This window comes from Oncorhynchus tshawytscha, linkage group LG25, assembly GCF_018296145.1.
Source record: "Oncorhynchus tshawytscha isolate Ot180627B linkage group LG25, Otsh_v2.0, whole genome shotgun sequence".
NCBI lineage: Eukaryota > Metazoa > Chordata > Actinopteri > Salmoniformes > Salmonidae > Oncorhynchus > Oncorhynchus tshawytscha.
Window position 1 is genome coordinate 9,624,811 of NC_056453.1, and position 25,665 is coordinate 9,650,475.

General features: G+C 41.4%; 2 protein-coding genes across 8 annotated transcripts in view; both read left to right on the forward strand.

The window, feature by feature from the left end:
• LOC112233715 (dnaJ homolog subfamily C member 7) overlaps positions 1–18,039 on the forward strand; it is a 50,258-nt gene extending 32,219 nt beyond the window's left edge. For all 4 annotated transcript variants that reach the window (XM_024401523.2, XM_024401526.2, XM_024401527.2 and 1 more), the window contains 6 exons: positions 4,537–4,628; positions 5,026–5,099; positions 5,308–5,454; positions 5,877–6,029; positions 9,674–9,748; positions 15,656–18,039. In XM_024401523.2, coding sequence (XP_024257291.1) covers positions 4,537–4,628; positions 5,026–5,099; positions 5,308–5,454; positions 5,877–6,029; positions 9,674–9,748; positions 15,656–15,693 — 579 coding nt within the window. In that variant the 3' untranslated portion in view covers positions 15,694–18,039. The remainder of the gene's footprint in view (positions 1–4,536; positions 4,629–5,025; positions 5,100–5,307; positions 5,455–5,876; positions 6,030–9,673; positions 9,749–15,655) is intronic.
• A 2,231-nt stretch (positions 18,040–20,270) lies between these two features.
• The window catches only part of LOC112233716 (ATP-citrate synthase), a 133,534-nt gene continuing 128,139 nt past the window's right edge, over positions 20,271–25,665 (forward strand). For 2 of the 4 annotated variants that reach the window (XM_024401528.2, XM_024401529.2), the window contains exon 1: positions 20,271–20,463. The gene's annotated coding sequence lies outside the window, so the exon portion shown is untranslated. Of the gene's footprint in view, positions 20,464–20,617; positions 20,800–25,665 lie in introns of those variants that run through there. The other 2 variants (XM_024401531.2, XM_024401530.2) reach the window with 2 other exon arrangements.

Genomic DNA, 25,665 nt, shown 5'->3' on the forward strand with positions numbered 1-25,665 from the left:
GTAAATCTTGGTGGGACAAAAAAAAAAAAATGATGCTTGCCAGCAAAGCCACTACACTAAATGAAACAATACATGAATTGCACTATACCGGTGACAAATGGTGCCCACAAACTGTTCGGGCCTACATAAAGCTGTCCCAACAGCAGAGCTTTCTTTTCAGCACCATTGAGTGAATCCTTACCACTAATACACCTGGTTATCAGCGGAGCCTTGTCTGGCAGCGAAACAGTTCATTCAGCCTCGTTTACTCCTTTAAAAAAAATCATAGCTGATATGTATGGCTGACTTGTGTGCAAATTGCGTCATCAAAGTCTGGCATTACCTGGATTTATGGTGCTTTCAAGACAACTGGGAACAAATTCGAATCATGGCGCCAGTGATCTTCTGGTTGGAGCTCTAGAAAGAGGCCAGAGTTCCCGACTTCTAGTCACAGCTAGTTTTTATCACAGTTCCCAGTTGTCTTGAACTCTGAGATTTCCCAGTTCTGAGTTTCCAGTTGTTTTGAACGTGGCAGAAGTCATGCTGGATTGACAGCATGGCCAATGTATTGTTTATCCTTTTTAAGCTTGGAAAAGAGACCCTTTGGACCACAGACCCACTGTTGCCAGATAATTTAATGTTCATTTCTCTAAGCCACCTCCGATAATTTGGCAGTACGTCCAACTGGCCTCACAACCGCATACCACCTGTAACCACACCAGCCCATGACTTCCACATCTGGTTCTTCACCTGCGGGATCATCTGAGACCAGCCACTCGAACAGCTGATGAAACTGAAGCTTATTTCGATCTCTAATAAAGGCCTTTGGGGGGAGAAACTCATTCTGATTGGCTGGTTCTGGCTCTCAAGTGGGTGGGCCTATGCTGTCTCAGGCCCACCCATGGCTGCGCCCCTGCCTAGTCATGTGAAATCCATAGAGTAGGGCCTAATTTATTTATTTTAATTGACAGTTTATATTAAGGAAATCAAACTCAGTAAATCTTAAATTGTTGCATGTTGTGTAAATTTGTTTTGTTCAGTGTAGCTATGAGTCAATGAATAAACACTGCATTTGTAATGTTTTCAGACCCCTTGACTTTTTCCACATTTTGTTACGTTACAGCCTTATTCTAAAATTGATTTTGTTTTTAATTAATCATCAATCTGCATGCAATATCTCCGAATGACAAAGCAAAAAAAATCTTGAACACAATTTTGCAAATGTATAAAAAATTTAAAATTTAAATCACATTTACATAAGAATTCAGACCCTGTACTCAGTACTTTGTTGAAGCGCCTATTACAGCCTCAAGTCTTCTAGGGTATGATGCTACAAGCTTGGCACAGCTGTATTTGAGGAGTTTCTCCCTTCTCTGCAGATCCTCTCAAGCTCTGTCAGCTGTGCAGCGACGCTCCCCATCCAACCTATTTTCAGGTCTCTCCAGAGATGTTCGATGGGTTCAAATCTGGGCTCTGGCTGGGCCACTCAAGGACATTCAGAGACTTGTCACGAAGCCACTCCTGCATTGTCTTGGCTGTGTGCTTGGGGTCTTTGTCCTGTTGGGATGTGAACCTTCGCCCCAGTCTGGGAAACCTGCTCAGGACTTCATCAAGTAATCTCTCTGCGCTTCGTTCATCTTTCCCTTGACTAGTCTCCCAGTACCTGCCACTGAAAAACATCCCACAGCATTAGGCTGCCACCACCATGCTTCACCGTAGGGATGGTGCCAGGTTTCCTCCAGTCTTGACGCTTGGCATTCATCACAGCAGATAATCTTGTTTCTCATGGTCTGAGAATCCTTTAGGTGCCTTTTGGCAAACTCCAAGCAGGCTGTCATGTGCCTTTTTTACTGAGAAGTGGCTTCTGTCTGGCCACTCTAAAAAAAAAAAAAAAAAAAAAAAAAAAAAGGCCTTTTTTTGGTAGAGTGCTGCAGAGATGGTTGTCCTTCTGGAAGGTTCTCCCATCTCCACAGAGGAAGTCTGGAGCTCTGTCATAGTGACCATTGGATTCTTGGTCACCTCCCTGACCATGGCCCTTCTCCCCTAATTGCTCAGTTTGGCCAAGCTGCCAGCTCTCGGAAGAGGCTTGGTGGTTCCAAACTTCTATTTACTGTGTTCTTGGGGACCTTCAATGCTGCAGACATTTTTTTGGTACCGTTCCCCAGATTTGTGCCTCGACACAATCCTGTCTCAGAGTTCTACGGACAATTGATTAGACCCCATGGCCTGTTTTTTTTTTTTCTCTGACATGCACTGACAACTCTTTATATAGACAGGTGTGCCTTTCCAAATCACGTCCAATCAATTTAATTTACCACAGGTGGACTCCAATGAAGTTGGAGGGGGGACACGTCTGGCACTGCAGGATTTGAGTCCCTGGCGGCGTAGTGTGTTACTGATGGTAGGCTTTGTTACTTTGGTCCCAGCTCTCTGCAGGTCATTCACTAGGTCCCCCCGTGTGGTTCTGGGATTTTTGCTCACCGTTCTTGTGATCCTTTTGACCCCACGGTGTGAGATCTTGCGTGGAGCCCCAGATCGAGGGAAATTATCAGTGGTCTTGTATGTCTTCCATTTTCTAATAATTGCTCCCACAGTTGATTTCTTCAAACCAAGCTGCTTACCTATTGCAGATTCAGTCTTCCCAGCCTGGTGCAGGTCTGCAATTTTGTTTCTGGTGTCCTTTGACAGCTCTTTGGTCTTGGCCATAGTAGAGTTTGGAGTGTGACTGTTTGAGGTTGTGTACAGGTGTATTTTATACAGATAACAAGTTCAACCAGGTGCCATTAATACAGGTAACGAGTGGAGGGCAGAGGAGCCTCTTAAAGAAGTTACAAGTCCATGAGAGCCAGAAATCTTGCTTGTTTGTAGGTGACCAAATACTTATTTTCCACCATAATTTGCAAATAAATTCATAAAAAATCCTACAATGTGATTTTCTGAAAAAAATTCTCATTTTGTCTGTCATAGTTGAAGTGTACCTATGATAAATTACAGGCCTCGTCTTTTTAAGTGGGAGAACTTGGTGGCTGACTAAATACTTTTTTGCTCCACTGTATATATAGTTATGCACGCTCAAGATTTCTGTTTTTTTTTGTCTTATTTCTTGTTTGTTTCACAAAAAAAAATATTTTGCACCTTCAAAGCATGTTGTGTAAATCAACTGATACAAACCCACCAAAAATAAATTTTCGTTCCAGGTTGTAAGGCAAGAAAATAGGGAAAATGCCAAGTGGGGTGAATACGCAAGCCACTGTATCTTACACAATCGGTCCCCGATTCAAATGTTTATCGGAGAATCATTGCATCCCTAGTAACAGGCATCTTCATTAATAGCCACTTTTACATATTCCGTCCAAATAGACATCTCAAAGAAGCTGTAATACTTTAAGAAAAACATTTTTTATAATACTGGTTTTGTTGACCAGTATTATAAACAGGCGGCAACACGTATTCCTTATGGAGCCGCACACTGCCCACTCTCCCGCTACACATGGACATGTGAACAATGACTGACATGGAGGTCCAAGATGCACAAATTACAAACATATGTCCATGTGTAGCGGGAGAGTGAGCAGTGTGCGGCTCCATAAGGAATTTAATATATGGAAATAAACAAGCTTTTTTTCTAATCAGTGTAGCGAGTGTTCATGTGCATCTGAACATAGCATCCACTTGGAGGATTGCAAAAGGATAAATTACTGAAACTGAATGGGCTCCTGAGTGGCTCAGCGATCTAAGGCACTGCATCTCAGTACAAGAGGCATCAGTACAGACCCTGTACTGAATCCAGGCTGAATCACATCTGGCCGTGATTGGGAGTCCCATAGGGCGGCGCACAATTGGCCCAGTGTTTTCCGGGTTTGGCCAGGGTAGGTCGTCATTGTAAATAAGAATTTGTTCTTAACCGAGTTGCCTAGTTAAATAAAGGTTCAATAAAAAATGCATGAATAAAAAGTGCCATTGTGCAACTTGACCTAACATTTCAATACATGATTAGCTTTGCACACAGTTAATACTCATGATATTGTGAAAGAAGTACAACAATGTATACATTTAGGATAAATTCATCACTTACAAAAAAGGGAAAACATGAATGCGCCAAACCATTTATAAGGGGAATTAAATAATGTGCGGTCATGACGAGAGCGGCCGAGTCCGCTTCATCACACGAACAGAGCGCACGTTTCTTAGAATTTAACCTTTGCCAAGTTGTAAAAAATTACATTGTTTAGGAGTGCAAAGACAAATTCAAGTTCCTGCTCACACGTACTTCAGAGAATAGGCCTTCCCTAACAGAAATATGCAAATACATGCTAAAATGCACAAATTGGATCTCACCAGCTCGTGCTTCGCTCAGCTTAACTCCCTCCTTGCTTGTTCTGCCCAATGTGTCTCCCAACTCCCATTTGAAAAAGGACCATCTTGGGGTTAGTTAAAAGTACATTTGATAATACTTTATGTATGTTAGCAATCCAAGCTAGATTCTGGAAGTTGAGTTCCTAATTGTTTGAAACGCATGCCATCTGTTCATTTGTGTCTTTACTTCCTCTCCTTCAGCTGAATAAACCTGATCAAGCAATCGAAGATTGCACAAGTGCAATAAAGTTGGACGACACATATATCAAGGCCTATTTGAGACGAGCCCAGTGGTAAGCTATGAAAAGTACTTATAACAAGTGGCTCAGACTTGGAGCGATAATCAGCAATCAAGTCATTGAGATCTCCCATGGTGGGTGTTTCATGCAAACACCTTAGATGACGGCAGTTTTGTTGTTAGCCAAGGCTTGCTAGCAAGAACTACCCTCTCCTGATTGGCTGTGGCGTGGTTGCGTCGCCGAAATATGCTTAATATTGAGACATTTCAATTCTGGTCGCTAACTCTCCCGTCACCGACCGTTAAGTCGCTGTGTCTCTCCTCTTGTTTCCCACTTCCATTGAAAATGACTGATCGCTGGTGGCTAGGCTGCTGAATATCGCTTCCAAAGAGACTCTTTGCCTCTTGACTCTGAGACAGTGAAACACTTAACTCTGCTTTTTTTTCTGCAGTTATATGGACATCGAACAGTATGAAGAAGCTGTACGGGACTATGAAAAGGTCTACCAGACAGAGAAGACTAAAGGTATGTTGGTATTGCAACCATAGTTTACTTGATAGTCACCAGTGGAAAAATAATGGCAGAGGTTGAACAGTACTTGTTTTCTTTCTTGAAATTTTCTTGATGGTGGTGATTGATTACATTATTGCATTTGTTCATTCGGGTGAAATAGTTTTGTTAACAAATTATCTCTTCTGTCTTTCCCTCTCTCTATTTCCCTTTCCCTCTGTAGAACACAAGCATCTCTTGAAGACGGCTCAGTTGGAACTGAAGAAGAGCAAGCGGAAAGATTACTACAAGGTTCTGGGGGTGGGAAAGAACGCCACAGAAGATGAGATTAAGAAGGCCTATCGGAAACGGGCCCTCATGCACCACCCAGGTACACCAACATACACAGGCAACACCATTGAGGAGTAAGACTGACCTGTGTTCAAGTAATATTTATATTCTTTCCGTTACTCCAGGCAGGCTCAATCAAACATCGTTTTTGAAAGAAAACCAACACTATAGAATAGATACTTTATTGTCAATTGGTTAGAATGGAAATTTGTTTTTTGCCTTTCCCAACACCCCCATATATAGACTCCCACATTGAGAGGCACAGGGTCAGCTGCAGTGCAGCGCCCCTGGATGGAGAGCAATTGTGCCTTGCTTACGGGCATAATTGCAGGAGGTGATATAAGGGATCAGAGAGCAGCCTTTCCCATTTTCATTTTTCTGTCTCTGGGAAATACCAGCTGCAACGCAACTGTCAAGTAAAGCGTTCAAATTTTCACCTAATGTTTTCTATTTGCTGGTCAGATCGTCACAGTGCGGCCACGCCAGAGGTACAGAAGGAGGAGGAAAAGAAGTTTAAAGAGATGGGCGAGGCCTTCACTGTGCTCTCTGACCCCAAGAAGAAGACTCGCTATGACTGCGGCCATGACCTGGAGGAGGACAGCAATAATATGGGAGGTCAGTAACCACCAATCTAAACTCAGCAAAAAAAGAAACGTCCTCTCACTGTCAACTGCATTTATTTTCAGCAAACTTAACATGTGTAAATATTTGTTTGAATATAAGATTCAACAACTGAGACATAAACTGAACTAGTTCCACAGACATGTGACTAACATAAATGGAATAATGTGTCCCTGAACAAAGGGGGTGTCAAAAGTAACAGTCAGTATCTGGTGTGGCCACCAGCTGCATTAAGTACTGCAGTGCATCTCCCCCTCATGGACTGCACCCGATTTGCCAGTTATTGCTGTGAGATGTTAACCCACTCTTCCACCAAGGCACCTGCAAGTTCCCGGACATTTCTAGGGGGAATGGCCCTAGCCCTCACCCTCTGATCCAACAGGTCCCAGATGTGCTCAATGGGATTGAGATATGGGCTCTTTTCGCTGGCCATGGCAGAACACTGACATTCCTGTCAGGAAATCCCGCACAGAACAAGCAGTATGGCTTCTGGCATTATCATGCTGGAGGGTCATGTCAGGATGAGCCTGCAGGAAGGGTACCACGAGGGAGGAGGATGTCTTCCCTGTAACGCACAGCGTTGAGATTGCCTGCAATGACGACAAGCTCAGTCCGATGATGCTGTGACACACCGCCCCAGACCATGACGGACCCTCCACCTCCAAATCGATCCCGTTCCAGAGTACAGGCCTCAGTGTAATTCCTTCGACGATAAACGCGAATCTGACCATCACCCCTGGTGAGACAAGACCGTGAAGAGCACTTTTTGCCAGTCCTGTCTGGTCCAGTAATGGTGGGTTTGTGCCCATAGGCAACGTTGTTGCCAGTGATGTCTGGTGAGGACCTGCCTTACAACAGGCCTACAAGCCCTCAGTCCAGCCTCTCTCAGCCTATTGTTTACAGTCTGAGCACTGATGGAGGGATTGTGCGTTCCTGGTGTAACTCGGGCAGTTGTTGTTGCAGGTGTTGTAACACGTGGTCTGTCGCTGCGAGGATGATCAGCTGTCCGTCCTGCTTCCCTGTAGTGCTGTCTTAGGTGTCTCACAGTACATACATTGCAATTTATTGCCCTGGCAACATCTGCAGTCTTCATGCCTCCTTGCAGCATGTCTAAGACACGTTCACGCAGATGAGCAGGGACCTGGGTATCTTTCTGTTGGTGTTTTTCAGAGTTTTCATAACTGTGACCTTCCGTCTGTAAGCTGTTAGTGTCTTAACGACCGTTCCACAGGTGCGTGTTCATTAATTGTTTATGGTTCATTGAACAAGCATGGGAAATGGTGCTTAAACCCTTTACAATGAAGATCTGTGAAGTTATTTGGCTTTTTATGAATTATCTTTGAAAGACAGGGTCCTGAAAAAGGGCAGATTCTTTTTTTGTTGAGTTTAGAATCAAATTCCATTATCCTAATCTTAAACAGTACCCCATAACCACTGATTTAGGATTATATTTCTTTACCCCAAATCCTAGCCCTAACCATTTCGCTATTCCTAGTGACTGAGGATCTGCCGAGGATCTCCCCAATTTTGTGACATCCATTTGGTAGTTAGTCTTGTCCCATCGCTGCAACTCCCGTACGGACTCTGGAGGGGCTAAAGTCGAGAGCCATGCATCCTCCTACCCTGCCAAGCCGCACTGCTTATTGACACACTACTCGTTTAACCCGGAAGCCAGCCTCACCAATGTGTTGGAGGAAACACCGTACAACTGGCGACCGAAGTCAGCGTGCATACGCCCGGGCCTTCACAAGGAGTAGCTGGAGCGCGATGGGACAAGGACGTCCCGGCTGGCCAAACCCTCCCCTAACCCGGGCAAGTTGTGCACCACTTCATGGGTCTCCCAGTCGTGTCCGACTGCGACACAGCCTGGGATCGAACCCGGGTCTGTAGTGACGCACCTCTAGCATTGCGATGCAGTGCTTTAGACCGCTGCGCCACTCGGGAGGCCGTTTCCTGGCTCTATATGCGGACGAGGTTACATCCCCCTCAAACCTCACATTAAACACTACCCAAACACTTCCCCTACCCAAAGATTTACTCTACAGGTCAAAAGTTTTAGAACACCTACTCATTCAAGGCTTTTTACTTTATTTTTTACTATTTTCTACTTTGTAGAATAATAATGAAAAAATCACAACTATGAAATAACACATGGAATCATGTAGTAACCAAAAAAGTGTTAAACAAATCAAAATACATTTTATATTTGAGTTTCTTCAAAATAGCCAGTCAATACGGAAAATTTCAGCTGCGAAAACCAAGCGCTATGATGAAACTGGCTCTCATGAGGACCGCCACAGGAAAGGAAGACCCAGAGGTTAAGTTAGAGTTAACAGCTTCAGAAATTGCGGAGTTCAAGTAACAGACACATCTCAACATCAACTGTTCAGAGCAGACTGTGAATCAGGCCTTCATAGTCAAATTCCTGCAAAGAATCCACTACTAAAGGACACCAATGAAGAATAGACTTGCTTGGGCCAAGAAACACAAGCAATGGACATTAGAATGGTGGAAATTTGACCTTTTGGTTCGGAGTCCAAATTGAAGATTTTCGTTTCCAACCGCAGTGTCTTTGTGAAATACGGTGTGGGTGAAAGGATGATCTCTGCATGTGTATTTCCCACCGTAAAGCATGGAGGAGGTTGTGTTATGGGTTGGGGGTGCTTTGTGGGTGACACTGTCTGTGATTTATTTAAAATTCAAGACACACTTAACCAGCGTGGCTACCACAGCATTCTGCAGTGACATGCCATCCCATGTGGTTTGCGCTTAGTCCCATTTATCATTTGTTTTTCAACAGGACAATGACCCAACACACCTCCAGGCTGTGTAAGGGCTATTTTACCAAGAAGGAGAGTGATTGAGTGCTGCATCAGATGACATGGCCTCCACAATCCCCCGACCTCAAACAAATTGAGATGCTTTAGAATGAGTCGGACCGCAGAGTGAAGGAAAAGCAGCCAACAAGTGCTCAGCATATGTGGGAACTCCTTCAAGACTGTTGGAAAAGCATTCCAGGTGATGCTGGTTGAGAGAATTCCAAGACTGTGCAAAGCTGTCATCAAGGCAAATGGTGGATACTTTGAAGAATCTCAAACATAAAATCTTTTGTTTTAACACTTTTTTTTGTTTACTACATGATTCCACGTGTTATTTCCTAGTCCTAGTCGTCACTATTATTCTACAATGTAGAAAATAGTCCAAATAAAGAATACCCTTGAATGAGTAGATGTTCTAAACCTTTTGACTGGTAGTGTAGTTTAAGATTACCTTACCCTCAATGCTAGTCTGAACCATAACATCAACATCAAACCACATGTCTTGGCTCAGATTACCTTACCCTGGGTTCTAACCATAACCACTGAGGGGACAAATGCAACACTGGCCATTGATCAGCGTCGGCCTCCTCACTCTCTCATGGTCAAGAGTCAAAATGTAATTCTAGGAGAATGGCATATCTCTGAAAAATATACATGTGATCGAATTGTGTGAGAAATAGTTGCCAATTTTAAATGTCTATTCCCAGTGCAGTCTTTAATACAAAAAAGGTTTGTTTTGATGTGTGGATGTGACTGAATTGGGGGGAGAATTAATATCGCACGTTGACACTTTGACTCATTGCTGTTGTTTCTCTGCAGATTTCAATGCCAACAACATCTTCAAGACCTTCTTTGGAGGCCCAGCAGGAGGATTCAGTTTTGAATCCAATCACAGTATGTAGGAACACTGCTGTGACAATGATACTTTTTTACCTTTAATTTGTACACAGGTTATTCAGACCCCTTGATTTTTTAAAATACATTTTGTTACGTTACAGCCTTATTCTAAAATTAATTAAATACCCCATAATGATAAACCAAAAACAGGTTTCTATTAATTTTTGCAAATGTATTCAAATTAACATACGGAAATATTACAAGTATTCAGACCCTTTACTCAGTACTTTGTTGAAGCACCTTTGGCAGCCAATACAACCTTGAGTCTTTGGTCTGATGCTACAAGCTTGGCACACCTGTATTTGGGGAGTTTCTCCCGTTCTATGCAGATCCTCTCAAGCTCTGTCAGGTTGGATGGGGAGCGTCGCTGTGAGATGGACAGCTATTATCAGATCTCTCCAGAGATTCTCGATCGGGTTTGAGTCTGGGCTCTGGCTGGGCACATTCAGAAAATTGTCCAGAAGCCACTCCTGCCTTATCTTGGCTGTGTGCTTAGGATTCTTGTCCTGTTGGAAGGTGAACCTTCGCCCCAGTCTGAGGTCCTGAGCACTCTGGAGCTGGTTTTCATCAAGAATCTCTCTCTACTTTGCTCCTTTCATCTTTCCCTCGATCCTGACTAGTCTCCCAGTCCCTGCCACTGAGAAACATCCCCACAGCATGATGCTGCCACCACCATGCTTTACCATAGGCTTGGTGGGAGGTTTCCTCCAGACGTGATGCTTGGCATTCAGGCCAAAGAGTTCAATCTTGGTTTCATCAGACCAGAGAATCTTGTTTCTCATGGTCGGAGTCCTTTAGGTGCCTTTTTGCAAACTCTAATTGGGCTGTCATGTTCCTTTTTACTGAGGAGTGTCTTCTGTCTGGCCACTCTACCATAAATGCCTGATTGGTGGAGTGTTGTTGGAAGGTTCTCTTTTCTCCACAGAGGAACTCTGAAGCTCGGTCAGAGTGACCATCGGGTTCTTGGTCACCTCCCTGACCAATACCCTTCTACCCCGATTGCTCAGTTCGGCTGGGCAGCCATGTCTTGGTGGTTCTGAACTTCTTCCATTTAAGAATGATGGAGGCCACTGTGTTCTTCTGGACCTTCAATGCTGCAGAAATGTTTTGGTACCCTTCCCCAGATCTGTGCCTCGACACAATCCTGTCACGGAGCTCTACGGGAAATTCCTTTGACGTTATGGCTTTGTTTTTGTTATGTGAACTGTGGGACCTTATATACACAGGTGTGTGCCTTTCCAAATCATGTACAATGAATTGAATTTACCACAGGTGGACTCCATTCATATTGTAGAAACATCACAAGGATGATCAATGGAAACAGGATGCACCTGAGCTCAATTTCATGTCTCATATTAAAGGGTTTGAATACTTATGTAAATGAAGTGCCTTGGTCCTCCTTTCTTTTTGATGACCAATTTACCGCTTTTACCGAAGAGTACCTTCTGTCGACTGAAATTTGCCGATATTTCTTAAACTATTTTAACTTTTGTTTTTTTGTGTTTTTTTTCTCCATTTATAATAGAATATTCGAAACATACAATATACTTGCAGTGAAGCCGCTCAACTACTACATAATGCCAGTCATCCAACAGATTCCAATTCAGGGTCAATGCCCTGCTCAAGGGCATGTTGACCGATCTATCACCAGGCCAAAAGACGTGAACCCGAACCCTCCAAGACCCCCCACAATTCCCAATAGCTGTCCCTCAACCATTTGAGACCCCTCCCACTGGACCCCCCACCCCCCCTCAGAAAAAATATAAATAATACAATTAATTCCATTCCCCACCCCCAAGAACCCCCCCAATGCACAAACAACCAAGAGAATAAACTAAAGATTAAAAAGGAAACATAGAAAACACCAAACAACAATGCAAAAAAAGTATACATTTACACCAAAGGACATCAAGGACATCTAAAATCATAACAGCAATGCCAACTGTATATGTTTGTGTGCATGTCTGGCACTATTACATGTGTGTGTTCTTGTATGTGTGTGTTCTTCTCTGTGTTTATTTGAATGAGTGTGTGTGTCGACAAACACCTGCACGGCACCAGCCTCAGGCAAACCGGCATTAGTTGTAAAAACACTGCCACTTAGTGTCATTCATTCATATTATGTTTTATTTAGATTTTTAAATTATTATTTTTTCCTTTTATCTCTGACCATTTTATCTCTCACACAGCAACTCCACTCCCACTTGTCTCCAATCCCACATACCAACCCTCAGCTTCCCTCAGCCCATCCCATCCATCTCTGCTGGCCACCCACTTTCGAGTTTCTACGCAACACATATCTTTCAACTATGCTGTGATGTTTAACGTACAATTTCTTATCGAATAGAATCCACAGATTGCGAGTTGAAGATTTTTACTAAGAGTAAAAAGAGCAATTGACTGACCTGGTCTCTCCAGATGTCCTAACAGTACTATTTCTATGGTCAATTTTAGATCAATGCTATGCATTTTCAGGTCCTGGTCCTCAAATGAAACTGGTATACTTTCCTATTTATGCGATTTTTATTCCTCTGCCAGTTTTGACCCTTTATATTGGGCAGACAGACCAGTTCCCTACCTCCTCCCGCTGCCACCCGCCTCCTCCATTTTTGGGGCAATGCTGTAATCAATTGGTTGTACTCTTGGATTGAGCAGACCTTTCCGTACAATTCTGATAACTCCTTGAAGTATATAACTCTACCATTCCAATTTACATTATCAATTAAGAACAAAATACCCTTTTCAAACATCTTTCCCATACATACAGGTATTTTATCAACCAGCACATTTGAGTTCAGCCATAATATTTGTTCTATCTTTTCAGGGGGATAAAATTGAAGCCAGCTCTGCAATGCTTGTTTCACCATCAGCCCATTTTATAGGTAAACTGCAGGGTAATGTAAAAGTTGTATTTTTTAAGGATCCAATACGTAATATTGTACACAATTCGGTTTTAGTCCAGAGAGTACAGAAAAGTTATCTAGATCTTCAATGAGACATTGCAGGGTGATGCGAGTTGAAGATTTTTACTAAGAGTAAAAAGAGCAATTGACTGACCTGGTCTCTCCAGATGTCCTAACAGTACTATTTCTATGGTCAATTTTAGATCAATCTAGCTTGCGGAGTTAATAAAAAACTTGAGTCATCGGCATACATGGACACCTTTTGTTTTTAATCCTTGGATTTCTAATCCTCTGTTATTGGATCTGATTTTAATAGCTACCATTTCGATGGCCATAGCAAATAGATATGGTGACAGCAGACACCCTTGTTTAACTCCTCTTGACAATTCAAAACTCTGAGCCGTTATTTACTATTTTACACCTGGGGTTGCTATAATTTTTTACCTATTTTATAAGAGAATGACCAAAATAGCAAACATCCAGTCTTTATCAAATGCCTTTTCAAAATCCGCTATAAATACCATTCCTGGCTTCTTAAATGTTTCATGATCTATTATTTCTAGTCGTTGTCGAATATTATCTCCAATGTATCGTCCATGTAAAAAAACCTGTCTGATCAGGATGAACAATACCTGGTAAAACCTGTTTAATTCTGAGGGCTATGCATTTTGCTAGTATTTTTGCATCACAACATTGAAGTGTAAGGGGCCTCCTGACTGTCTTTATATTTGCCATCTGGGTCTTGTTTTAATAATAGAGAAATCAGACCTTCCTGCTGAGTACCATTTCTATAGGAGTAGTTAAAACAATCTAACAATGGAGCTTTTAGTATATCAAAAAATACTTGATATGCCTCTACCGGTATGCCATCAAGCCCTGGCATTTTTCCAGACTGAAAGAGTTGAATAGCCTCAATTCTTCCTCTGTAATTTGGCCTTCGCACTGATTTTTCTGTACATTTGGTTAATTTTCCATTTTTTTATATTATTTGGAAAGTATTCCTTACCATAATCTTCATTCAGTGGGAAAGGATGAGACGGAAAAGAGATCTGCCTAAAATAATTAGCTTCCTCTTTTAAAATATAATTTGGATGATACAGCGTTCCTGTATTGGAGATTCAGAAAGAATTTTGTGTATTTTTCTCCATATTCCATCCAGTGTGCTATATTTTTGTAATAGATTACATTAGGTCATTTTTGAAGAAGTACCTCAAGGTCTTTTTCCTCTAACTTATTTTGTATCTCTGTAGTGTTGCTATTTACCTGCACTATTAGTTCATGGATTTCCCTTAGTCTCGTCCCTTTAGTCAGAAACTGCTTTTTAAATTATTATTATTAGCACGTCCGGTGAACAGGTCAGGGTTCCATAGCCGCAGGCAGAACAGTTGAAACTGGAGCAGCAGCACGGCCAGGTGGACCGGGGACAGCAAGGAGAGAGAGAGATTTTTGAAATGTTACGTAGATGGAAAAAAGCTGTCCTTGAAACAGTCTTGATATGTTCGTCAAAAGGGAGATTAGGGTCCAGAGTAACGCCGAGGTCCTTCACAGTTTTTATTTGAGACGACTGTACAACCATCAAGATTAATTGTCAGATTCAACAGAAGATCTCTTTGTTTCTTGGGACCTAAAACAAGCATCTCGGTTTTGTCTGAGTTTAAAAGTAGAAAGTCTGCAGCCATCCGCTTTCTTACAGTGGAGCAAAAAAGTATTTAGTTAGCCACCAATTGTGCAAGTTCTCCCAAATACTTATTTTCCTCCATAATTTGCAAATAAATTCATTAAAAATCATACAATGTGATTTTCTGGATATTTTTTCTTCTCATTTTGTCTGTCATAGTTGAAGTGTACCTATGATGAAAATTACAGGCCTCATCTTTTTAAGTGGGAGAACATGCACAATTGGTGGCTGACTAAATACTCTTTTGTCCCACTGTATGTCTGAAACACAGGCTTCTAGCGAGGGCAATTTTGCTGCTTTACCATGTTTCATTGAAATGTACAGCTGTGTGTCATCCGCATATAGCAGTGAAAGTTAACATTGTGTTTTCGAATGACATCCCCAAGAGGTAAAATATATAGTGAAAACAATAGTGGTCCTAAAACGGAACCTTGAGGAACACCTAAATTTACAGTTGATTTGTCGGAGGACAACCATTCACTGAGACAAACTGATATCTTTCCGACAGATAAGATCTAAACCAGGCCAGAACTTGTCCATGTAGACCAATTTGGGTTTCCAATCTCTCCAAAAGAATGTGGTGATCGATGGTATCAAAATCAGCACTAAGGTCTAGGAGCACGAGGACAGATGCAGGGCCTCGGTCTGACGCCATTAAAAGGTAATTTACCACCTTCACAAGTGCAGTCTCAGTACTATGATGGGGTCAAAAACCAGACTGAAGCATTTCGTATACATTGTTTGTATACGAAATCTTTGATGAAAGAGACAAGAAAGTAGTCAAGATGACTATCTGGATTAAGTCTCCATGTATATCTCACTAGGTCTGGGCTTTTTTTAGTCTCCAAATATCCACTATTTCTAATGTGTCCATAATATTTGATTTCCTTAAGGGCACGGTGATAGTTTGTGGAGTGATTATCTTTACAGTCCATTGAGGTACTTAATCTATATCTTAATCTTAATCACTGTTTTATAGTCTCCTACCATAATGATTAGATCATTTGTTGCCTGTAAGTTGAATAAATTGGTATAAATGTTTTCGATGAAGTGTGGATCACCCTGATTTGGACCATATAGATTAATGAGCCAAATCTCTTTTTTGTCCACTTTTATATTCAAAATATTATTTTTGCTTTGTTATTATGGGGTATTGTATGTAGGTTGATGAGGAACAGTTTTTTTATTTAATCCAGTTTAGAATAAGGCAACAAAATGTGGAAACTCGAGGACCCTGTAAACTTCCCAAAAATACTGTAATCATACACTTTGTCATGGATTTCAACCCAGCAAAGTAACATTTCTTTTTTTCCCACCCTCTAGACCAAGCACCTGGAAATGTATTTTTCCAGTTTGGCTAGAAATGAAGAATGCCATTGGGAATGCTGTAGCCCTGTGGTGGACAATATTAAGTCGGACGCACCCTCAACCTGATTTTTATGCTCCCAATGTTTTTTGCAAAATGTTGCTTTCACATGCTAAAAAGACACTCAGTGTTGTTATCTGAGCGAGAGAGATGGTGCTCATCATGCTTGGCATCTTCCTAAAATCTTTTTGGCTGTTACCACCACATTTGACAATATCCTCTTCAAATTCAAACTGACAAGGGCGACTTTTGGTAGGTTTAGTAACTAAGAACGTAGCAAATTAAATAGGTTAAAGGTTTTTTGACAAGGGGGTTTCGGAAAAACTTGAATCCTCAGGAAATTGTCTTGATTCTCTTTTGTGAGTATTTGTCGCAAAGCATGTTTTGAAGGCATGAAATAGGAGTACTGTTGCCAAAATATACATTTCATTGCTTGAATGGAAAATGTTTGCTGTACCTGGAGCAAGTAGAGCTTTGTAAATGAACACATGGGAGTGCAACTCCGTTGTTAGTTTTAGTAGGTCGCATGATTTTTTCATTCACGCCACATAGAGGTCGCCCGGAAACACAAAGTTAGCATGGGAATCATTTGGCGGTAAAGCAGAAACTGACCTTAGGGCAGAGCCTAGGAACTACTTCAGTCCCATGTAGAATGAGGCCCGTTTTCATTTGTTGGATTTTCCTGCAGACTCAAACTACAGTTTCATGTTAGTCTCCATTTTGCTCATTGATGCATTGTGCATTTTACTGGCATGTTTTAAGTCTTATTTTGTGCTCCTAATTTGATTTGAGATTTTGTTCAGTTCTCTTAAATGTATTTATTTATTGTATATTCAAACTGTATCCATCTCAATGACAGTGTTGGTGATATTCCATTTGATTTCTAATGTTTTCTATTGAATAGGATGTAAAAAAACATATCCTTGACCCACGTATGTAAAATTTTGACCTCTTAATAGATCTATTTTTCTCCATGTGATTTTCTAGCATTGCTTTGGCCCCATAATACGATGCATCCGGTTTCAACTCCCAAGTGAACGTTTGAAACTTCAGCAGCTAGTCTTGTAGATCAGTTTCTACAAACTAGTAGAGGAACTGTGTAGCAGATAGTCAGTCCCTCACATAAGTGGTGCCTTAGATGTTGACTAGACTGGACACGCTTGCGTGCAAATGTTAATTTTGTCCATCTTTTTCTTTTTATTGAACCTTTATTTAACTAGGCAAGTCAGTTAAGAACAAATTCTTATTTACAATTATAGCCTAGGAACAGGCCAGGAGCAGAATGACAGCTTTTTACCTTGTCAGCTCTGGGATTTGATCTAGCAACCTTTCGATTACTGGCCCAACGCTCTAACCTCTAGGCTACCTGCAGACATGATCAGGACACGCAGGTTGAAATATCAAAACGAACTCTGAACTAACTATATTACTTTGGGGAGAGGTCGAAACACATAAAATGTAGCTAGCTACCTTGCTGTTGCTAGCTAATTTGTCCTGGGATATAAACATTAGGTCCTTTCTTTCTGGATCTTTGTAGAATTTTGGCCAAATTGAGTCACACAAATGTGTGTGTTCTCCTCTGTCAATCCACATATAGGAGTGGAAACCTTGGTGGTTTCTAGTAATCTCTCCTTTAGTTTTCTTCCTCCTTCTGTGAACTTTATATGGCAGTTGGTGACCAACTTTAAGATGCATTACCACCAACTGGACTGGAGTGGGAACCTCAGTTCATCCTTCAATCACCCATGTGGGTATATTCTCCTGAAAATGAATGAGGAGATTGGAGAGGTGGGACTTGCAGCGTGTCACGAGTAAAAAATAGAACCGTCTTCTATTTTAGCGCCTAGCTACTCAGACGCTCGTTGACACGCACAAGTTGTTTGGATGAAATGATTGAATAATGTATGTGTACATTTATTTTGCAATAATGACCCTACTGACTGACGTTGCTTAAACACAAAGGTTGAGAAACTCTCGTAAAGTGTGCTAACTAAAGTCACCTATTTTAATTGTAATTTTACTTTGAAGATGTTTAAATTTAAAATCTGGCCAGTCTAGGCAATGGGATCTTGAAAGACGATACTTGACAAAAAAACAGATCGCTTTTATTCTGCTTTTGGGGATTGTCATCATGCCTTGTATCTGTCATGAACGTTTGGTCAGTATGTCCCTCTCAATCTGTGTGCTTCTCACCTGTGTGCCAGGTGGTAGGTTGAAAACGTGAACAGAAACGCTACATTTTCATGATCCTAGTACCTGTGTACCTTTTTTTTTTTTTTTAAGAATATGCCTCTGTACAATGTTTTGGTTGAAGGAAATAAAAATGAATCTTTTCCCCTTATCTCTTTGTCCTCATTGTTTTACATTTGAGTGGAGATATTGCTTCCACTATCTCTGATTCTACAAGTATAGTTTCAGAAAGCTAGTATTCTTTGTCAACATTACAACAATACAACACTGACACAAATGGCTTTGCCAAATTATAGCAAAAAAATATGTATTTTCCCCATAAATTATAAGGATAGGATTTTCAACTAAATGTATACAGAACAAAAATATAAACTCATCATGCAACAGTTTCAAAGATATACTGAGGTACAGTTCATATAAGGAAATCAGTCAATTGAAATCCATTCATTAGGCTGTAAACTGGTTTTTACATGACTGGACAAGCTTGCAGCCATGGTGGGCCTGGGAGGGAATATGCCCAGCCACTTGGGAGCCAGGCCGAGCCAATCAGAATTGATGTATTATCTGGAACATAAGGGTCTAAGTCCATATCAGAGTGGATTCAGAAAGGGAAGGACTACCCTTGATGCATTAGTTAAAGTTCGGTGGTGACCAAAGATTTGGCAATGAAGTGATGTTAATAGTGTATTTTGATATTGAAAAAGCATAATATGCTTATATTATGATACAATGTGGTGGGAAGGTCTACTGATTTAAATTGAATGAAATGCGTATTAGTGGGAGAATGTATAACTGGATTAAGGATTTCTTCTTTGATCGACCCTTCCATGTCAGGGTGGGATTGGAGTTATCAAGAGGAGGAGGTGGAAAATGCAACTCCACAGAGTAGTGCTATTAGTCCTATCTTATTCATGTTGATGATTGATGATATCTTTGGGGATATGGGACAGAGTATAGGTGCAACGTTATATGCAGATGATGGTGCCTGTTGGAAAAGGGGAAGGAATATTCCTTATGTAATAGAGAAAATGCAAGGTGCTTTTGTAGCAGTAGTGGAATGGTCCTTATGAGGTTTCAAGTCACTGTATCTAAATCTTGCCATATGTTGTTCGCTAACAAAAATAGATGAACGAATGGAAATGGTAACAGAATTTAAGTATTTGGGGCTGAATTTAAGTATTGAAGGGCGGCAGTTAGCCTAGTGGTTAGAGCGTTAGACTAGTTACCGAAAGGTTGCAAGATCGAATCCCTGACCTGACAAGGTAAAAATCTGTCGTTCTGCCCCTGAACAAGGCACGGTTCCTAAGCTGTCATTGAAAATAAGAATTTGTTCTTTAACTGACTTGCCTAGTTAAATAAATAAAATTGAGACTGAATACGTTCTTATGTTTAATCTAATGAGGATGATAGTTGGGCATGATTGGGGGCAGATAGGCCATCTTTACTGAATATTTATTGTACTTTGATGAGATCGTCCATAGATTATGGGTGCTTTGTATATGGTTCTGCGGCTTTTACATCGCTGTTGTGCCTTGATAAGATGCAAGCTCTCAGATATTGTCATAGGGCCATTTGTGTCAATAGGAAATGTACCACTGTGGTTTTATACAAGACCACATGTTGATCTTAGCCTGATGGAAGAAAATTAACAGTGGTGTGAAGAAGATAATGAAGGAACAATGGTGGATCAGTATATTAGTAATCAGTTTTTTTTCTTGTCTTGCAGTGTATACAGATCCCATGAAAGGATCCCATGAATGGGAGGACAGGAGAAGGTGTATTTATTCCTGAGTTCGATGTTCATCTATGCAAGAGACTAACAAATGTATTTGTATATTCAACAGAAATTGTTGCAAATAATTTGTTGGATTGCAATGGATAGAGGAGGTGCAACTAAGAACAGTAGTAATATGTTCGGACTCTGCATCAGTTTTGTGTAGTTCAAGATCTGGAAAGTCAGAACGTGAGGATTTATGGTTAGACATAATGATGCTGTTTGTTGGGGCTACAAATAGGTTTGGAAATTCAGTCCTGTTCGATTCAGGCTCTTCCACATGTTCATGGAAATTATATAGTACATATTAAAGCAAAAAAAAGCAGTGAAAACAAATATTGTGGATATACTGGTGCAGTTGGGTAGAGGGTAAATTAAAATATTGATTCGGGGTGATGGGAGTAGTGAGGTTTGTAGGGAATTGTTTTATTTTATTAGAAATTCAGGGTTAGGTAAGAGAATATAGTGGTGTAGATAGGTCGTGACCGGCCTCACACAGTAGGTGGCAGTGTATGCAGATTGTCAGTTGGTTGCGATTCGCCAATAAAACTTAAAAGAATAAGAAACCTTTCCCAATGGTAGTGGGTGTAAAGGTTTGGAGGAATATCACCACGTGGTTATGTTTGAGCCAATGGAACAGCCGAAGAGGTCGTAATCGTATGGGCAGATTATGGGGCGACAAAAACGAGTGAGGTGGCAAGAGAAGACTGATTTATTTGGCGTAGATCGCGCAGCCCTCTAAACTAGCTCGTAGCAACCAGGACATCATTTTACATCCCTAGGACGTAGCATTCGCATAAGGTATGATTCTATCTGTTCTGACTTTCTTCATCGAAATTTACCTAGAGAGCTATGCACGCATGATGCTAGGAACGTCTGGCGGGATTGTCACTACAAAGTAATAAACCCCGCCCATTTCTACAATTCCTCTAAACATGTTATTTTAAACCTAACCCCAATTCTAAACTTAAATGAGTCATTTTGACTTTGTGGCCTTCGAATCTGACTTTGTGTATATAGAAGCTAATGGAAACCATCTGACGGTGTAAAATCTCTCGTTCCCTACTTCCTAGTTAGCTAACTACTGTAGCTAGCTGGAGTTAGTTCAGCAGCGACTAAATTGCAAACAACGTGCTGGTGAGTTTGTCCTGCAGGACTCTTAACGTTACCGTTAGCTAGCTAATTTAGCCAGCTAGCAAGCAACCAGAAAATTCATCTTTACCGTGCCTGTTTAGCTAAAGCGTTTACCCACCCCAAACCAGGACGGAGTAGCTCACTGGCTAGGTATCTAGCTACAAGCTAGCATGTGATACTAAATATGTTTCTATAATTTCTACTGGAGGTAGTTTTGCTATCTGCACTCAATCACCAACCCAGGAGGATGTTGTTCCGGGCTCAATGCTGTTAACGTTAGCTACTGCTAAACACTATCATGTATTTAATTTGTCGAAGAAATGAGGGTGTGGAATTAAGTGTTGAAGTGTTGTGCGTCTTTGTAGCTAACTTTTGTTTGTTCTTACCTTGTTAGCTGGCTAGCTGCTTAATTAATCAGACCGTGAGTGATAAAAGCTTTCTGTTTACAGTCTGACATAAAGCAGGGCTCTACACCGAACTATTGTACAAGGAGCACGTTTGCGCCCCAGTTGAAAGATATATGCGCACAAATAAATTTAGCAGTACAATTCAAATTATTTGATATATTAAAGGTGAACTGACACCGTTTTAACTATTTTGCAGATATGAAACGGATAGTTGAATATCAGTCAAAGTTGATGCTGCAAAACCAACTTTTTACGAGTTTCTATAAATAGGTTTTATTTGACTCAACATTTCATGATGTACACTAAACAGGTATTCCCAAACTGGGGTACGCACAATGCTGTCGGAGGTACGCCAATATATGGTGAATCACAGTTTTAAAAACATCAATCTTTACACATTTTCAAACATTCCGTCTGATTTTCCAACAGGGCTATCTATACATTTGGGTGAGGGGGTTTTCTTTTATTTATTTCACCTTTATTTAACCAGGTAGGCAAGTTGAGAACAAGTTCTCATTTACAATTGCGACCTGTCCAAGATAAAGACAAGCAGTTCGACACATACAACGACAGAGTTACACATGGAGTAAAACAAACATACAGTCAATAATACAGTATAAACAAGTCTATATACGATGTGAGCAAATGAGGTGAGATAAGGGAGGTAAAGGCAAAAAAAGGCCATGGTGGCAAAGTAAATACAATCTAGCAAGTAAAACACTGGAATGGTAGATTTGCAATGGAAGAATGTGCAAAGTAGAAATAAAAATAATGGGGTGCAAAGGAGCAAAATAAATTAATTAAATACAGTAGGGAAAGAGGTAGTTGTTTGGGCTAAATTATAGGTGGGCTATGTGCAGTAATCTGTGGGCTGCTCTGACAGTTGGTGCTTAAAGCTAGTGAGGGAGATAAGCGTTTCCAGTTTCAGAGATTTTTGTAGTTCGTTCCAGTCATTGGCAGCAGAGAACTGGAAGGAGGGGCGGCCAAAGAAAGAATTGGTTTTGGGGGTGACTAGAGCGATATACCTGCTGGAGCGTGTGCTACAGGTGGGAGATGCTATGGTGACCAGCGAACTGAGATAAGGGGGGACTTTACCTAGCAGGGTCTTGTAGATGACATGGAGCCAGTGGGTTTGGCGACGAGTATGAAGCGAGGGCCAGCCAACGAGAGCGTACAGGTCGCAATGGTGGGTAGTATATGGGGCTTTGGTGACAAAACGGATTGCACTGTGATAGACTGCATCCAATTTGTTGAGTAGGGTATTGGAGGCTATTTTGTAAATGACATCGCCAAAGTCGAGGATTGGTAGGATGGTCAGTTTTACAAGGGTATGTTTGGCAGCATGAGTGAAGGATGCTTTGTTGCGAAATAGGAAGCCAATTCTAGATTTATCTTTGGATTGGAGATGTTTGATATGGGTCTGGAAGGAGAGTTTACAGTCTAACCAGACACCTAAGTATTTGTAGTTGTCCACGTATTCTAAGTCAGAGCCGTCCAGAGTAGTGATGTTGAACAGGCGGGCAGGTGCAGGTAGCGATCGGTTGAAGAGCATGCATTTAGTTTTACTTGTATTTAAGAGCAATTGGAGGCCACGGAAGGAGAGTTGTATGGCATTGAAGCTTGCCTGGAGGGTTGTTAAGTGTCCAAAGAAGGGCCAGAAGTATACAGAATGGTGTCGTCTGCGTAGAGGTGGATCAGAGACTCACCAGCAGCAAGAGCGACCTCATTGATGTATACAGAGAAGAGAGTCGGTCCAAGAATTGAACCCTGTGGCACCCTCAGAGACTGCCAGAGGTCCGGACAGCAGACCCTCTGATTTGACACACTGAACTCTATCAGAGAAGTAGTTGGTGAACCAGGCGAGGCAATCATTTGAGAAACCATGGCTGTCGAGTCTGCCGATGAGGATGTGGTGATTGACAGAGTCGAAAGCCTTGGCCAGATCAATGAATACGGCTGCACAGTAATGTTTCTTATCGATGGCGGTTAAGATATCGTTTAGGACCTTGAGCGTGGCTGAGGTGCACCCATGACCAGCTCTGAAACCAGATTGCATAGCAGAGAAGGTATGGTGAGATTCGAAATGGCCGGTAATCTGTTTGTTGGCTTTGCTTTCGAAGACCTTAGGAAGGCATGGTAGGATAGATATAGGTCTGTAGCAGTTTGGGTCAAGTGTCCCCCCCTTTGAAGACGGGGATGACCGCAGCTGCTTTCCAATCTTTGGGAATCTCAGACAACACGAGAGGTTGAATAGGCTAGTAATAGGGGTGGCAACAATTTCGGCAGATCATTTTAGAAAGAAAGGGTCCAGATTGTCTAGCCCGGGCTGATTTGTAGGGGTCCAGATTTTGCAGCTCTTTCAGAACATCAGCTGAACGGATTTGGGAGAAGGAGAAATGGGGAAGGCTTGGGCGAGTTGCTGTGGGGGGTGCAGTGCTGTTGACCGGGGTAGGAGTAGCCAGGTGGAAAGCATGGCCAGCCGTAGAAAAATGCTTATTGAAATTCTCAATTATGGTGGATTTATCAGTGGTGAGTGTGTCCTATCTTCAGTGCAGTGAGCAACTGGGAGGAGGTGTTCTTATTCTCCATGGACTTTACAGTGTCCCAGAACTTTTTTGAGTTAGTGTTGCAGGAAGCAAATTTCTGCTTGAAAAAGCTAGCCTTAGCTTTTCTAACTGCCTGTGTATAATGGTTTCTAGCTTCCCTGAACAGCTGCATATCACGGGGGCTGTTCGATGCTAATGCAGAACGCCATAGGATGTTTTTGTGTTGGTTAAGGGCAGTCAGGTCTGGTCTTCTTGTCTGAGTAGCCTCGTTTCACTGCCAAAAATCAAATTTAACCATCTAGTGTTCAGCGAAATAACAACACAATGTCAAATACAAGTAGCCTAGTCAAATAATTAACATCCAATCACATTAACCGGTCTGTATGTAGCCAAACGTAGCTGCTGCTCATGTTGGTATCTGTACTGATGGCGCAAAAGCCATGACAGAAAGACATAGTAGAGTGGTAACGCACGTGCAAGCAGTTGCTCCCGACGCCACTTGGGTACACTGCAGCGTCCACCGAGAGGCTCTTGCTGCCAAGGGAATGCCTGAGAGCTTAAGACGTTTTGGACAGTACAGTGAAAATTGTTAACTTTTAACTTCTTGATGCACCCATCCCAGTGCCAAATTCAAATTAAATTACTAAAAATATTTAATTTTCATGAAATCACAAATGCAATATAGCAAAGCTTAGCTTCTTGTTAATCCACCTGGCGTGTCAGATTTCAATAAAGCTTTTCGGCGAAAGTATAACAAGCGTTTATTTAAACTTTGTGCTTCTACACCTGCATTGCTTGCTGTTTGGGGTTTTAGGCTGGGTTTCTGTACAGCACTTTGAGATATCAGCTGATGTACGAAGGGCTATATAAATACATTTGATTTGATTTGAACATCTCTCTCAGTAGACAAAATATTACAAACAGCTAGCAGCCAAGTAGATTGGTCACGAAAGTCAGAAAAGCAATAAATTCAATCGCTTACCTTTGATCTTCGGATGTTTGCACTCGAGACTCCCAGTTACACAAATTTTCCTTTTGTTCCATAAAGATTATTTTTATATCCAAAATACCTCCTTTTTTTGCGCATTATGTTCAGAAATCCACAGGTTCGAGCAGTCACGACATCGCAGACAAAAATTCCAAATAGTATCCGTAAAGTGCGTAGAAAGATGTCATGTTTTTTATAATCAATCCTCTGGTTGTTTTTACAATATGTAATCGATATGTCAACTGGAATGTAGCTTCTTCCATAGGCGAGAGAGAGAATGGCTGTTGCGCATGAAAAACTCGAAAACAAAATGAGTTCTTTGTCGCTCGTTTTTCAAAATAAAAGCCTGAAACTGTCTAAAGACACAGCTTGAGGAAGACATAGGAAAATGAATCTGGTTGATATCCCTTTTAAATGGAGGCAAAGGCATCCAATGGAACAGAAAGCTTTCAGGAAAAACAGCACTTCCTTGTTGGATTTTTGCCTGCAATATCAGTTCTCTTATACTCACAGACAATATTTTGACAGTTTTGGAAACTTTTGTGTTTTCTACCCTAATCTGACAATTATATGCATATTCTCATTTCTGGGCCAGAGAAATAGGCAGTTTCAAATGGGTACGTTTTTAGCCAAAAATGAAAATACTGCCCCCTACAGTCAAGAAGTTAACTTCTCTGGGATATGTGGGACGCTCGCCAACAGCCAGTGAAATTGCAGGGCGCCAAATTCAAAACAACAGAAATACCATAATTCAAATTCCTAAAACATACAAGTATTATACACCATTTTTAACTTCTTGTAAATCCAGCCACAGTATCCGATTTCAAATAGGCTTTACGGCGAGAGCACACCAAGCGATTGTTAGGTCAGCACCTAGTCACAGAAAACCATACAGCCATTTTCCAGCCAAGGAGATCACTAACCTTTG